Source organism: Myotis brandtii, unplaced genomic scaffold (genome assembly GCF_000412655.1).
Source record: "Myotis brandtii unplaced genomic scaffold, ASM41265v1 scaffold3278, whole genome shotgun sequence".
Lineage (NCBI taxonomy): Eukaryota > Metazoa > Chordata > Mammalia > Chiroptera > Vespertilionidae > Myotis > Myotis brandtii.
This window is the reverse complement of record NW_005362619.1, coordinates 1-15,073: the sequence shown is the minus strand read 5'-3', so window position 1 is coordinate 15,073 and position 15,073 is coordinate 1. Positions and strand designations below refer to the sequence as shown.

General features: G+C 44.2%; 1 protein-coding gene across 1 annotated transcript in view; it reads right to left on the bottom strand.

Annotated features, from left to right (window-relative positions):
* LOC102246654 (NACHT, LRR and PYD domains-containing protein 2) overlaps positions 1-6,352 on the bottom strand; it is a 25,695-nt gene extending 19,343 nt beyond the window's left edge. Inside the window, 3 exon segments of the mRNA XM_005871025.2 lie at positions 1,192-1,293; positions 2,362-2,406; positions 6,089-6,352. Coding sequence (XP_005871087.1) covers positions 1,192-1,293; positions 2,362-2,406; positions 6,089-6,350 — 409 coding nt within the window. The 5' untranslated portion in view covers positions 6,351-6,352.
* Between the last annotated feature and the right edge of the window lie 8,721 nt (positions 6,353-15,073).

Genomic DNA, 15,073 nt, shown 5'->3' with positions numbered 1-15,073 from the left:
TGGTGAATATAATAGAATCAGGGGCATAGAAAGGGAGTGGACTGACTATTCTCAGGGGGGAAAGGGGTGTGGGGGGTGCGGGAAGAGACTGGACAAAATCATACACCTATGGATGAGGACAGTGGAGGAGAAGGGGTAAGGGCAGAGGGTGGGGTGGGAACCTGGTGGAGGGGAGCTATGGGGGGAAAAAAGAGGAACAACTGTAATAATCTGAACAATAAAGATTTAATTTTAAAAAAAATAAATAAATATCCACGTGCACATGAGCTAAATTCTAGACCCACAACAAAAAAATATTTAAAAAAACAACAACAACAGACTCACAGATACAGAGAACAGGTTGACAGCTGCCAGAGGGGAAGGGGTGTGTGGGTCTGCGTGAAAAAGGTGAAAGGATTAAACCAAACAAAACCCAGTAACAACAATAATAACACAACCTCATAGACACAGACAACAGCTTGGTGATTACAGTTTGGTGATTCCTAGGGGGAAACAGTGTCAGGGGACAATAGAAGGTAAAAGGGAGATAAATGGAGATGGAAGGAGACTTGACTTGGGGTGGTGAACACACAAGACAATCTACAGATGATGTGTTGTAGAACTGTACCCCTGAAACATGTATTTTATTAATTCATATCACCCCAATAGATTCAATAAAAAAGGAAAAGAATATCACCGCAATAACTTTGTATGGTGCCAGGTGGGTACTAGACTGATCAGGGGGAACATGTTTTAAGTTATATAAACGTCTAATCACTATGATGTATACCTGAACCTATATTGTATGTCAACTGTAATTAAAAAATAAAAAGATAGAATACTTAAAAAAATAGGTGTAGTTACCTCATCAGAAGTGTGATGACAAATTGGCTCCAAGGAGTAGAGAGTCTAAATTCTTTGTCTACAATTTGTGCTGGCAAGTGTGACTCGATTGGTTGGAGCATCCTCCCGTGCAACCAAAGGTCACGGGTTTGAGTCCGGTCAGGGCACATACCTAGGTTTTGGGTTTGGTCCCCGGTCTGGGCATGTGAAGGAGGCAATCAATCAATGCTTCTCATTCATATCAATGTCTTCTCTCTCTCTCTCTCCCGCTCCCTCTCTTAACCCATCCCCCCAAAACACACACACAAAGGGGTGGAAAAGGGGTGGCTTCCCTTAGCTTCCTCTAACACTGGACGTTCCAAGACCAACCTGGCTCTTCCCCTTCTCCTCCTCCTCCTTCTCCTCCTTCTTCTAAATGCTGTTGTATTTCTTCCTCGTTTGCACATTTGGGTTCCCGAATTCGTGCTATCCCTGAAGAAAAGAGGGGACAACATGGGCTTGTCCCTGTACCAGTATGGAGCCTTCTGTTTGGCAGAGGTGGGACTTCAAAGTGGTTCAAGGTCAACAGTTGGATCTCCATGTTTAAGCCCAGGTCACATAGAAAGAACGCTAAGGAAATATGGGAGACGAAGCGTGCCAGGCCATGACATCAGGCTTACATGCCTTTTCTGGCAAGGGGCTGCCGATGGAGTTAAGAATACATGGTCCTGGCCAGAGAGCTCAGTGGTTAGCATGTCATGTCAACATGCCAAGGTTGTGAGTTCAATCCCTGGTCAGGGCACATACAAGAATCAGTCAATGAAAGCATCAATAAGTGGAACAAGTCGATGTCCTCCACACCCCCCTCAAAAAATAAAAAAAAGAATACATGGTCCAAGCCCTGGCTGTTGTGGTTTAGTGGTTAGAGCGTCGGCCCAAGCATTGAAGGGTTGCGAGTTTGATTCCCAGTCAAGGGCATGTACTTGGATTGCAGGTTTGATTCCCAGCCCAGGTCGGGCACATGTGTGAGGCAACCAATCCATGTGTATCTCTCACACATTGATGCTTCTCTCTCTTTCTCTCTCCTTTTCCCTCCCTCTCCCGCTCTTCCACTCTAAAAATCAATGGGAAAAATGTCGTGGGGTAAGATTAACCAAAAAACAAAACAAAACAAAAAAACCCAAACAAAAAACAAAAACAACCCACAAAAAACAAAAAAACAAAATAAACACACAAACAAAAAAAGTGAAAGCTATTCTTAGCTTGTAGGTGGGTGGGACTTTGCTTTGTGAGTCATAGCTTGGCCACCTCTGCCACAGGTCAGTCTAACACCCAGAGTATCTAGATTCCAAGAGAAAGTTCACTCTGATTTCTAGTATAAATACGGCCTCATGTTACCTTTCCACGTCTTACACCTCTTACCACTGCCACCTGCCTTACTGCAGAAGAGAGGAAGTCTTGTATTTCTTTGCCGTCTTAGCGCTTGGCATAATATCTTGTCCCTAAATCCCCAAATCTCACATTAAAAAAAAAAAAAAGACTGTCAAGGAGGTAACGTACCTGACAATGGAACCTTGTTTTTCTGCAGAGACTTCAAAGCCGCTTCTGAAAAAGCAGGAGGGGAGAGACATGTGCAGTTTTCAGAGCCAGACCCTGAACTGAGTACAACGCTGATGTTCCTCATGCTGCTTTCAAACCTGTAATTGCCCCAGAGGCCGGCGAGGGCTAATCCTTCACCTGTCTGTTGAAGGCGGGGAACAGCCCGGCTGGCATGCTCAGTGGTTGAGCGTCGACCTATGAACCTGGAGGTCACGGTTTGATTCCCAGTCAGGGCACATGCCTGGGTTGCAGGCTTGATCCCCAGTGTGGGGTGTGCAGGAGGCAGCTGATCCATGATTCTCTCTTATCATTGATGTTTCTATCTCTCTCCCTCTCCTTTACTCTCTGAATATGTATATGTATATGTATATGTATATGTATATGTATATGTATATGTATATGTATATGTATATGTATATGTATATGTATATGTATATGTATATGTATATGTATATGTATATGTATATGTATATGTATATGTATATGTATATGTATATGTATATGTATATGTATATGTATATGTATATGTATATCTCTCTGAATATGTATATGTATATGTATATGTATATGTATATGTATATGTATATGTATATCTATATGTATAAAGACAGGGGACACTAAGCTAAAAATGAAGCCCCAGCTGGAATAAAACCAGAACAATTTTAAATATATATATTTTTTATCGATTTCAGAGAGGAAGGGAGAGGGAGAGAGAGATAGAAACATCAATGATGAGAGAGAATCATGGATCAGCTGCCTCCCGCACACCCTCTACTGGGGATGGAGCCCGAAACTTGGGCATGTGCCCTGACCGATAATTGAACCGTGACCTTCTGGTTCATAGATCAGTGCTCAACCACTGAGCCACACCGGCCTGGCCAGAAAATTTTTAAAAAGAAAGTCATAGGAGGTAGCTACTCTGTCAGGAAGCAGAGCCCTCTAAGTAGGAATTATAAAACTTGGGATGTACACAAGCATCACCTAGGAAACCTTGAAGAATCCCATGCCTATGGCTGGACCTAGAGGGTATGATCCTCAGTGAAATGAGCCAGGCAGAGAAAGACAAGTACCGCAGGATCTCACGCATCTGTGGATCTAAAGAACAGAACAAACAAACAAACCAAAGAGAAACAGACTCAGAGAACAGACTGGTGGTTGTCAGATGAGAGGGGCTTGGGTTGCTGAGTGAAAAAGGGGAAGGGATCTTAACAAGTACAAATTGGGCCCAGCCCACGTGGCTCAGTGGTTGAGCGTTCCAGGTCAGGAGCAGGGTACATGCCTGGGTTGTGGGCTCGGTCTCCAGTGGGTGGCATGCAAGGGGCAGCTGATTACTGGTTCTCTCTCATCATTGATGTCTCTCTCTCTCTCTCTCCCTTCCTCTCTGAAACCAATAAAAATATATTTTAAAAAGTGCAAATTGAAGTCACAGAATAGTCACAGGATGCAACGTACAGCATAGGGAATATAGTCAATAGTATTGGGAGGGGGGCAGGAGAGATTAGCCAAAGAACTTACATACACCTATGCATCACCCATGGATACAGACAGTATTGCCGTGCAGGCCTGGGGAGGAGGTGGGAGTCGGGTAGAGGGAGTCCATGGGGGATGAAGGGGGACATCTGTAATACTTTCAACAATAAAGATAAAGAACCCTTCCCAAACAAACCAGTATTGTAATAACTATGTATGGTGTCAGATGGGGACTATAGTTATTGAAGGAATCACTTGGTAAAGTATACAAATGTCTAACCACTCACCATCCACCTGAAACTAATACAAAATAATAGTGAATGTCAAATTGTAATAATAAAAAAGGAATTACATGCCTAGGGGGAGCCATAGATCAATTAGTTAAATGGGTGTCTCCAGCGATAGGTTCCAGATGTCAGTATATTTCAAGCTCCCCAGGAGATTGCTGAGAATGGTGAGAGTTGGGGACCCCGTGACATGAAACATGGATCTCCACTCAGGGCCATTTTCCCCGTAAAGGGAACATTTGGCCATATGTGTAGACATCATTGGTTGTCACCAGTGGGGGGCGGCGGGGGGGGAGAGGAGGCAGTGTGCTGCAAGCATGTAAGGGTTAGAGGTGTTGGGATGCTAGCACCCAGGTACCAGGGATGCTGCTAACTATCCTACAGTGCACAGAATGTCCCTTTCTTTCCCCCAAGAGAGTCACCCAGCCCCCAATGCTGCTGACCTAAAGGACAATAGGGGTTTCAGTATATGAATGTGTGTAAGTATGTTTATAGACAAAACTATGTGGGAAAGAAACATTACAAGTAGGAATTAAAAACAAAACAGAGGTTACGCACTGATTTAACATTGTGGAGGACAGGCGAGAGATGCAAATTAAAACCACAAGGAGGTATCACCTTGCACCTGCCAGAATGGCGACCATAAACCAACAAACGACAAGTGCTGGCGAGGATGTGGAGAAAAGGGAACCCTCGTGCACTGCTGGTGGGAATGCAGACTGGTGCAGCCACTGTGGAGAACAGTATGGAGTTTCCTCAAAAAGTTAAAAATGGAGCTGCCATCTGACCCAGTGATCTCACTTTTGAAAATATATCCTAAGAAACTTGAAACACGAATTTGAAAGAATATATGCAGCCATATGTTCATAGCAGCACAATTTACAACAGCCCAGATCTGGAAACAGCCCCAGTGAGTGGATAAAAAAGCTGTGGTACATCTACACAATGGAATACTATACAGCTGTAAAAAAGAAGGAACTTGCCGAAACCGGTTTGGCTCAGTGGATAGAGCATCTGATCTCACTTTTGAAAATATATCCTAAGAAACTTGAAACACGAATTTGAAAGAATATATGCAGCCATATGTTCATAGCAGCACAATTTACAACAGCCCAGATCTGGAAACAGCCCCAGTGAGTGGATAAAAAAGCTGTGGTACATCTACACAATGGAATACTATACAGCTGTAAAAAAGAAGGAACTCTTACCTTTTTTGACAGCATGGGTGGACCTGGAGAGCATTACGCTAAGTGAAACAGGTCAGTCAGAGAAAGACAAATACCATATAATCTCACTTATATGTGGAAATCCATGAACAAAAGAAACTGATGAACAAAATAGAAACTGAAGCATGGATGCATGGAACAGACTGACAGCTGTCAGAGGGGAGGAGGGTTGAGGGACTGGATGAAGGAAGGTGAAGGGATCAGCCAAAGAACATATATAGGGGGGTGGAAGAGTGCGGGGGTGGAGGTGGGCACGAGGGCGGGGAAGGGGGACGGAAAGTGACTTTGCTTGGGGAAATGGGCGTACAATGCAGTGTGCAGATGGTGTTTTGTTGAGCTGTACCGTTGAAACCTGTATGGTTTTGCGAATCAATGTCACCCCCAATAAATTCAAATAAAAATAAATGAATAAATAAACAAACAAACACAAAGGAAGGAAGGAAGACAATCATGAATACATTTCAGAAACAGTTTAGAACAGAAGAAGGGATGTATGGTGAGGAGCCCAGGGTAGGTATACAGGACCCAGAAAGAATAGAAATGGTGAGGATGTAAGAAATGGCGAGGATGTAAGAATGACACTTTGTGTTGATCCCAGGTAGCCCCTCCAAGGCTCACTGTTATCTCTGTGTTTCTCAAACCCTGGGCACTCCCACTCCCCCCGCCCCCCGCCCCCGGACCCAGGGTGGCCTCCCGTCGGCTCACCTCTGAGCTCATCCTTGGCTCTCTTGGACAGATCCGTTCGGTTCATCTTGTCAAAGACCTGGATGGTCACCATCTCCACCCAAAAGATGGGGCAGCGGGTGGTGAGAATCTCCGCCAGCTGCTGTCCGTTGGCCTCGTCCACCTCCGTCTGGGACACGTGCTGTAACTCATCTTCTGGGGGAAGGGTCCTCAGCAGAGACTTGAACTTGTTCAGCTCCTCCAGCTCCAGCTGTTCCAGGAGAGGCCTCAGGTTGAAATCCATCTTGTCCTACTTGGGAGAGCTGAGCTTTTGACAATGGAATACTACGCAGCCATGAGAAAGAAGGAACTCTTACCTTTGGCGACAGCCTGGAGGGACCTGGAGAGTAGTATTCTAAGTGACATAAGCCAGTCAGAGAAAGACAACTATCACCATGATTTCACTGATATGTGGAATCTAATGACAAAATAAACTGATGAACAAAATAGGTCTAGAGACATGGATACGTGGAACAGACAGACAGACCTCAGAGGGGAGGAGGATGGAGGGGACGAGCAGGGCTAACCAAAGGACACATATGCATACAGGCATAGCCCATGGACACAGACAATAGTGTGGGGAAGGCCTGGGGTGGGGTGAGGGCTGGGTGGAGAGAGGCAAAGAAGGGGAAAATGGGGGACATCTGTAATACTGTCAACAATAAGCTAAAAATAAATAAATAAATAAAGTAAAAAAAAAAGGGGTAATACTGTCAACAATAAGCTAAAAATAAATAAATAAAAAAAGTAAAAAAAAAGGGGGTGGTACATTTACACAATGCAATACTATGTGGCTGTAAAGAAGGAAATCCCCAGCCAGTAGTGTGGCTCAGTGGTTGAGCGTCGACCTATGAACCAGGAGGTCGTGGTTCGATTCCCAGTCAGGTCACGTGCCCAGGTTTTGGGCTCATTCCCCAGTGTGGGGCGTGCAAGAGGCAGCCAATCAATGATTCTCTCTCATCAATGTTTCCATCTCTCTCTCCCTCTCCCTTCCTCTCTGAAATCAATAAAAATATTTTAAAAAAAGAGAAGGAAATCTTACCTTTTGCAACAGCATGGATGGACCTGGAGATTAGACAAATACCATATGATCTCACTTACATGTGGAGTCTAATGAACAAAATAAACTGATGAACACAATAGAAGCAGAGGCATGGGTACCTGGGACAGACAGCTGTAGGAGGGAAGGGGAGTGGGAGGGACTGGATAAAAGAAGGTGAAGGGATTACCCAAAGGACATATATGCATAACCCATAGACACAGACAAGGGTGGTTGTGGCCAGAGGAGGCAGGCTGGATGGAGGTGGGCAAAGGATGGGAAAATGGGGGACCTTAATAGTGTCAACAACAATAACAAAAAAGACCATGGCAACTACCCCATTCCTAATGCTATTTATATGCGAATCAGGTGTTAAGCATATAATTTAGCCCTTGTTGAAAGACTTGAATGAGGTCATTTGTAAGGGTGATCCTTTTAAAACACAGGGAAAGGAGATTTGCAGGGGTCCTCAAACTACGGCCCTCGGGCCACATGCAAATACAAATATTGTATTTGTTCCCGTTTTGTTTTTTTACTTCAAAATAAGATATGTGCAGTGTGCATAGGAATTTGTTCATAGTTTTTTTTTTAAACTATAGTCCGGCCCTCCAACGGTCTGAGGGACAGTGAACTGGCCCCCTGTTTAAAAAGTTTGAGGACCCCTGGGTTAGAGAGTCCAAGCTGGTGGTAAAATAACTTACTGACCTCGGCCCTATTTACTGTAGCAGCTGGTCACAAAGAGGTTATTCCAACAGTCCACGCAACTGGCCACTTTGTAATATCTCGTGGGAAAATACTTGTCAGCATCAATGCTCTCGGTCAAAACCAAAATAAGAACATCTAGAGTCTGCTTATTGGTTGTAAAAATAATAATAAGATTTGGATGTTCTGCCCTGGCCCATGGTGCCCAATGGTTAGGATGTTGGCCCAGTCAAGAGCACATACCAGGGTTGCAGGTTCAAGCCCAGCTCCAGTTGATGTCTCTCACATGAATGTTTCTCTCTCTCTCTCTTTCTCCATCTCACTCTCTCTCTTTCTAAAACTCAATAAATAATAAATAAGAACTAACCCGGAAAAAAGAAAGAATCCGAATAATTACATATTCCTAAATATGTAAAGGAAAATATTTTATCAAGGGTTATTTATCAAGGATTTAAGGAGCTCGTTAACTCAAATTACTCTATCAACTCAATGCAAAAAATCGGCCGAGAGACAGCCGGTATCTCAAAAAACTCGTTAGTCTGGACACTTGTAAGTCAAGGCCCCACTGTATTTACATTGAGATGTAACCGTGGGACCCTTATGTGTGGAATCGAAAGAACAAAATAAATGAAGAAACAAAACAGGAACAGACTCATAGACACAGGGAACAGACTGCGTAAGGGTTGCCAGAGGGGAGGAGAGTTGGGGGGGGGGCTGGGTGACAAGGGGGAAGGATGAACAAGTACAAGTTGGTAGTTACAAAATCGTCACAGGGATGCAAATCACAACATAAGGAACAGAGTCAATAATATTGTAACGACTATGTTTGGGGCCAAATGGTTACTAGACTTGTCGGGGGAAATCACGTCATAAGTTATATAAATGTCTACCCACTGCGCTCTACACCTGAAGCGAATATAAAATAGCGAATATCAGTGTAATTTAAAAAATGTTAACCAACAAAAGAAACGTTAACGGCAGATTCTTAGGACTGGTCTTGACCTTCCGGTCTTTAACTAGCCTGCATTTTTTTTTGTACGAGGACATATCTCCTGGAACAACGATTCAGCTGCCTTATGGAGACCCGTCAGAGAAGGACCCCAACTAATCTTTGTGTTTGTCAGACGAGATCTTAAGAAGAGCAATTTCAGGGGAACGGTAGGGCAAGAAGCTAGACTGTGAAGGGCAGAAACATGCATGAGGTGTCTTGACGTGGAGGCATGGGCATAAAATAAATGGAAGAACATTTCTCTCTCTCTCTCTCTCTCTCTCTCTCTCCCTCCTCCAGCCTCTCACATCAATTTTTAAAAATATCTGTATGTGCCCAGCTAGCATGCCTCAGTGGTTGAGCATCAGCCTATGAACCAAAGTTATACTTCTATTTCTAGAAACTTGGCTAAGAGAGTGAAATTAGAGATTCGATACCGGCTTTAGGGAAAATGGGAGCTTGGATCTGGCTTCATATGGCCACACATTAGCCTGTTGACCACGGGGTGTGTCTTTTACCCTTAAAAACGTTCGTTGCAAGTAGCACACGTTTTACATAAAACAGGTTATTTCATGTTGTTCTCATTTGGCCAAAGTTAATCCAACTTACATTTATACCCAGTGATCTTAGGAAACTGAGTTTCAGCAAGAGGAAAAAAACTATTCAAAGTTATAGGCGTCATGGTCAGAGGGGAATCTGACTTGAAACGTCAAAGGTTTAACATGCAAACATTCAAAAAAAAGAGAGGAGGCATATTTATTGTAGACTTAACAGCTGAATGAAGACAGAGAGACATGGAGTAAAGAAGAAGCCGGGATGTTACTCACCTCACCAACACCCGGACCCATTCTCCAGCCACGGCCACGACGTCTGAGGTTTGGAAACCCACCTATAAGAAGTGTGTCTTTCCACCCAAGCTCTGGGATTGGCCCGCTGCCGAGAACTTCCCGTCTCCAGCGTGATTACTGATAGGTGAAGACCCTTTCTCTAATTTGAGCATCCATTCCCGGTGTTCTCACCCTTGGCTGCGTGTTAAACTCACCTGCCTCGAGCATCGTTTCAAAGTACCAAGGCCCACTGAGTCTAACGTCTAGGTCAGTGAGGGCTGCTCAGACGTAGGGGTTCTTTTAAAGAGTCCCAGGTGATTGCAGTTGAGGCCAAGCTTGAGAATCAGGGCTTGGAACCTTCAGCTGTGATTAGCTGCTTCCTGCCGTCATACAGATATTTTTAAAAATTGATGAGAGAGAGAGAGAGAGAGAGAGAGAGAGAGAGAGAGAGAGAGAGATGGATTTGTTGTCCCACTTATGCTGCATTATTCATTGGTTGATTCTTGTATGTGCCCTGACCGCGGATTGAACCCACAACCTTGGTGTGTGGGGAGGATGCTTTAACCAACTGAGCTACCTGTCCAGGGCCAATATATATTTTTAATTTTTGAAAGCACTTTTATTTTACATTCAAGATCTGGCCTGTATTTCACACTGGCACATATCGGTTTAGATAAGTCACATTTCTGGTATTCAATAGCCAGGTGTGGCTAATGGCCATCATATGGGTTGGGTCTAAAGCAGTGGTTCTCAACCTTCTGGCCCTTTAAACACAGTTCCTCATGTTGTGACCCAACCATAACATTATTTTCGTTGCTACTTCATAACTGTAATGTTGCTACTGTTATGAATCGTCATGTAAATATCTGATATGCAGGATGGTCTTAGGTGACCCCTGTGAAAGGGTCGTTCGACCGCCAAAGGGGTCGTGACCCACAGGTTGAAAACCACTGGTCTAGAGCCAGGGACAGGAGAGTGATCCTGGCTTTAAAATGAGGAGAGTTGCTCTAGCTGGTTTGGCTCAGTGGATAGAACATCGGCCCTTGGACTACAGGATCCCAGGTTTGATACTGGTCAAGGGCATGTACTTTAGTTGCAGGCTCAATCCCTGGCCCTGGTGGAACATGTGCAGGAGGCAATCAATTGATGTGTCTCTCTCTCTCTGTCTTTCCCCCTCCCTTCTACTCTCTCTAAATATCAATGGAAAAATATCCTTGGGTGAGGATTAACAAAAAAACAAAACACAAACAAACAAAAAAATGGGGAGGGTCAAGGGACCCAAAGGGTTGGTTTCCTGGCATGAGGTTATTTCTCTGAGATTCTATATCTATCTATCTCACTCCCTCCCCACTCTATCTATCTATCTATCTATCTATCTATCTATCTATCTATCTATCTATCTATCATCATCTATCTATTATCTATCTATCTATCTATCTATCTATCTATCTATCTATCTATTATCTATCTATCTATCTATCTATCTATCTATCTATCTCTATCTCTCAAGAATCCCTCAGTAAGAGGAAGACACCCATGGGCCCTCTGACTTGATAATCAACCCACCAATAGCTGTCTTTCAGGTGATGGTACTCAGAGAGGGACATCCATCCCTCCAAACCTTTCTAGGCTGTGCAAACTTGGTCAAGTTTCTTAACCCCTGTGCCTTAACCTCCTCATAGGTAGATGGGGACAACAATAGTGTCTGCCTCATAGGATAAGGATATTTTAAATGAGTCAATACTTGTAATGGATTTAAACAGTGTGTGGAAGGAAGGAACTATTACAAATATATTCTGTTTAAAGATAAACATTTACCATGTGCCTTAGATGAGATACTGGCAAATGTCCTATTGGGTGGGTGGGGGGGGAGGGGCGGGGAAGCAAGCAGGCAAGCCAAAGGAAAGGAAAGGAGGTAAACTTATTTATCTTAATTCAGTGGTAACAGGGGAAAGATATAGTGGCCACTGAGATGACTGAGGTATTCTCAGCAGAACAAGGAGAACAAAGACTGAATTTCTAAAATTTTATTTTTCAACCACAGTTTATATTCAACACCATTCGGCACCCATGTCAGATGCACAGCAAAGTGGCCAGAAAACCGTGCACCCTACAGAGTGGCCCCTCGCTTCCCCAAGCACCCACCTGGCCCCATACCCAGTTATCTCAACATTATTGGCTATATTCCCCATACGGCAATCCAAATCTCTGGTTATTCTGCACTACCAATAGGTACTACTGAACCTTTTCACCCTTTTAAAAAAATATACTTTTAAAATTGATTTCAGAGAGAGAAAGGGAGAGGGAGAGAGATAGATAGATAGAAAAATCAATGATGAGAGAGAATCATTGATTAGCTGCCTCCTGTACGACCCACACTGGGGATCGAGCCTGCAACCTGGGCAAGTGCCCTGACAGGGAATCAAACCGTGATCTCCTGGTTCCTAGGTCAACACTCAGCCACTGAGCCACACCGGCCAGGCAACCTCTTCACCTTTTTCACCCAGCTCCCCAACGCCCCTCCCCTCTGACAGCTGCCAGTCTGTTCTCTGTATCTATGAATCTATTTCTATGTTGTTTGTTTGTTTATTTTGTTCATTAGATTCCACATATCAATGCGATTGTATGGTATTCGTCTTCCTCTGACTGGCTTATTTCATTTAGCACAATACTCTCCAGGTCCAAAAGCCAAATTTGAAATGAAATAGTCAACAGCTCCATTTTCAGAGCAGTGTTTCAGAAACTCAGGCATCTTCAACTTCTGAGACACTTCACGCCGGTTAGAATACAGCATGTCATCTATGTAATGGATATATGAGGGTCATCTGGTCGACCACCTTATGCTCAAGGACTGGAGAGCAACATAGGTCCACACTGGGAGTCTGAAAAAACACTTCTCTGTTAAAAGAAATCATTGCGTGGCTCATAGGTGAGAATATTTGCTCTTGAGAGTAAAAAATTCCTTATCATAGCATGTTTTACAAGGGAAATTGAGATGGCGTGTCCAGTGTTCAAAGTTTTTCTTTCTTTCTTTCTTTCTTTCTTTCTTTCTTTCTTTCTTTCTTCTTTCTTTCTTTCTTTCTTTCTTTCTTTCTTTCTTCCTCCCTCCCTCCCTCCCTCCCTTCCCCCCCTCTCTCTTTCTTTTGTTAATCCTTATCTGAGGATATTTTTCCATTGATTTTTAGAGAGAGTGAAAGGGAGGGAGAGAGAGAGAGAGAGAAAGAGTGATGTGAGAGAGACACCTGAATCAGTTGCCTCCTGCTGTGATCCTGACTGAGGCTGGGGATTAAACCTGTAACCCAGGTACCTGCCCTTGACTGGGAATGGGACCCATGATCCTTCAGTGCATGGGCCGACACTCTAACCACTGAACACACCAGCCAGGGCCTCTCTCTATATATATTTGTGTGTGTGTGTGTGAATATTTGTGTGTGCATGTGTGTTTTTCTGTGGCTATTTAAAGAATACCAAACTAAAAAAAGAAAAGAAAGTAAAGAATACTGAACTTGGACTTTCTGAATAGTCCACATTGTGTAACCATCCTTTGAGGTCAAGTTCCCCAAATGGGTTTGTTGATTTGAATGTGATTCACATCTTATATTTGGACACATGTTGCAAACTGCTCTCCAGAAATTCTGCACACCTGCCAACTTCTTACTTTTAAAAAACAACACAAATGTAGTTTTGAAAGTCACAGAGATAGAAGAAGTGAGTGGGAGAAGAAATGGGCTCAGGAAACACGTGATAGAGGCAGAAGAAGGGGCCCTGGGGGCTTAGGAGCGAGAAGGGTAAAGGAGCTTGCCAAGGAGGAAGAAGAGGGGAAAGGAAAGGCAGGGGCGTGTTCCCAGAAGGGAGAGCCGCAACTTCTTCCTCTGACTCAACCACAGAGCGGGTCAGCTGCTGCAGCCTCTCGGTAGCTCTAAAATCTGCTCTTTCCTTCCACGCCCACAGCCTCACTTGAGCTCAGACCTGACCTTCTCTGATATGGCTTCTTTCACTAGCCTGCAAATGGTCTCCCCTCCCCTCAGGTCCCTTTCAGCCCCGTCTCCACTGTGGCCTCCAGGGAGATCTGTCTCAGACACCATTCGGATGCATCACTGCTCCATTCAACACCCCACCTTCATTCCAGCTCCTCCCCCTTTTCTTTTTCCCTCATTTAATTTAATTTTTTTTAATTCTTAAATTTTTGGAGCAGGGCCCGGACCTTTTCACATGTCTGACCTTCCTACCTGTCTCTATGTGGCCCCTTCTGTAAATCCTTGGCTCTAAGACTCCGCCTCAGCTAGTCTTCAGTTGGTTATTCAGGGTGGTTGTCCTTAATTAATTAAAAATATGTTTCTTGTTGATTTCAGAGAGGAAGGGAGAGGAATAAAGAGAGAAAAACATCCATGATGAGAGAGAATCATTGATCGGCTGCCTCCTGCACGCCCCACATTGGGGATCGAGCCTGCAACCTGGGCACATGCCCTTGACTGGAATCGAACCTGGGACCCTTTGGTCCGCAGGCTGACGCTTTATTCATGAAGCCAAACTGGCTAGGGCAAGCTGTTGTCTCTTGACTGTCTGTATTAGAACTAAGGATTTTATAAATTATACTGTTTCCTGACTGATGTCCTCAGCTGTGTGAGGAAGCCATAGGATCAATCTTTAACCATCCTCCTCCAGCTCCCCGCTTTTACAACACTTAAACTCTGCCATCATATATAATATGTAAGTAAACATGAGTGGTCATGTTCCAACAAAACTTTAATTATGGCCCTGGCTGGGGAGCTCAGTTGGTTAGAGCATCATCCTGATACACCAAGGTTGTGGGTTCCATCCCTGACAGGGCACATACAAGAATCTATACTAATAAAAGGGTAATATGCTAATTAGACCCGATAGACCGGATGTCTTCCAGATGTCCTTCTGGACAAAGCCACGGTGGTGCGGCTGAGGCAGAGATGGTTAGGGGTGATCAGGCTGGCAGGGGAAAGCAGTTAGGGGCAATCAGGCTGGCAGGGGAGAGTGGTTAGGGGCAATCAGGCAGTCAGGGGAGCAGTTAGGGGCATCAGGCAGGCAGACAGGTGAACGGTTAGGAGCTAGTGGTCTCAGATTGTGAGAGGGATGTTCCAGATTGGAGAAGGTGCAGGTTGGGCTGATAGGCGCCCCCCCATGCATGAATTTCATGCACCAGGCCTCTAGTTAACCAATAAGTGCCTAAATAAGTGGAACAACAAATTGGTGTTTCTCTCTCTCTCTCAATCGATACTTATTTTTGAATATATATATATATATTTATTTTAGAGAGAGAGAAAGGGAGGGGGAGAAAGAGAGAGAAAAACATTGATGTGGGAGAGAAACATTGATCCGTTGTCTTCTGTACTCACCCTGACTGGGGATTGACCCCACAACCTAGGTATGTGCCCTGA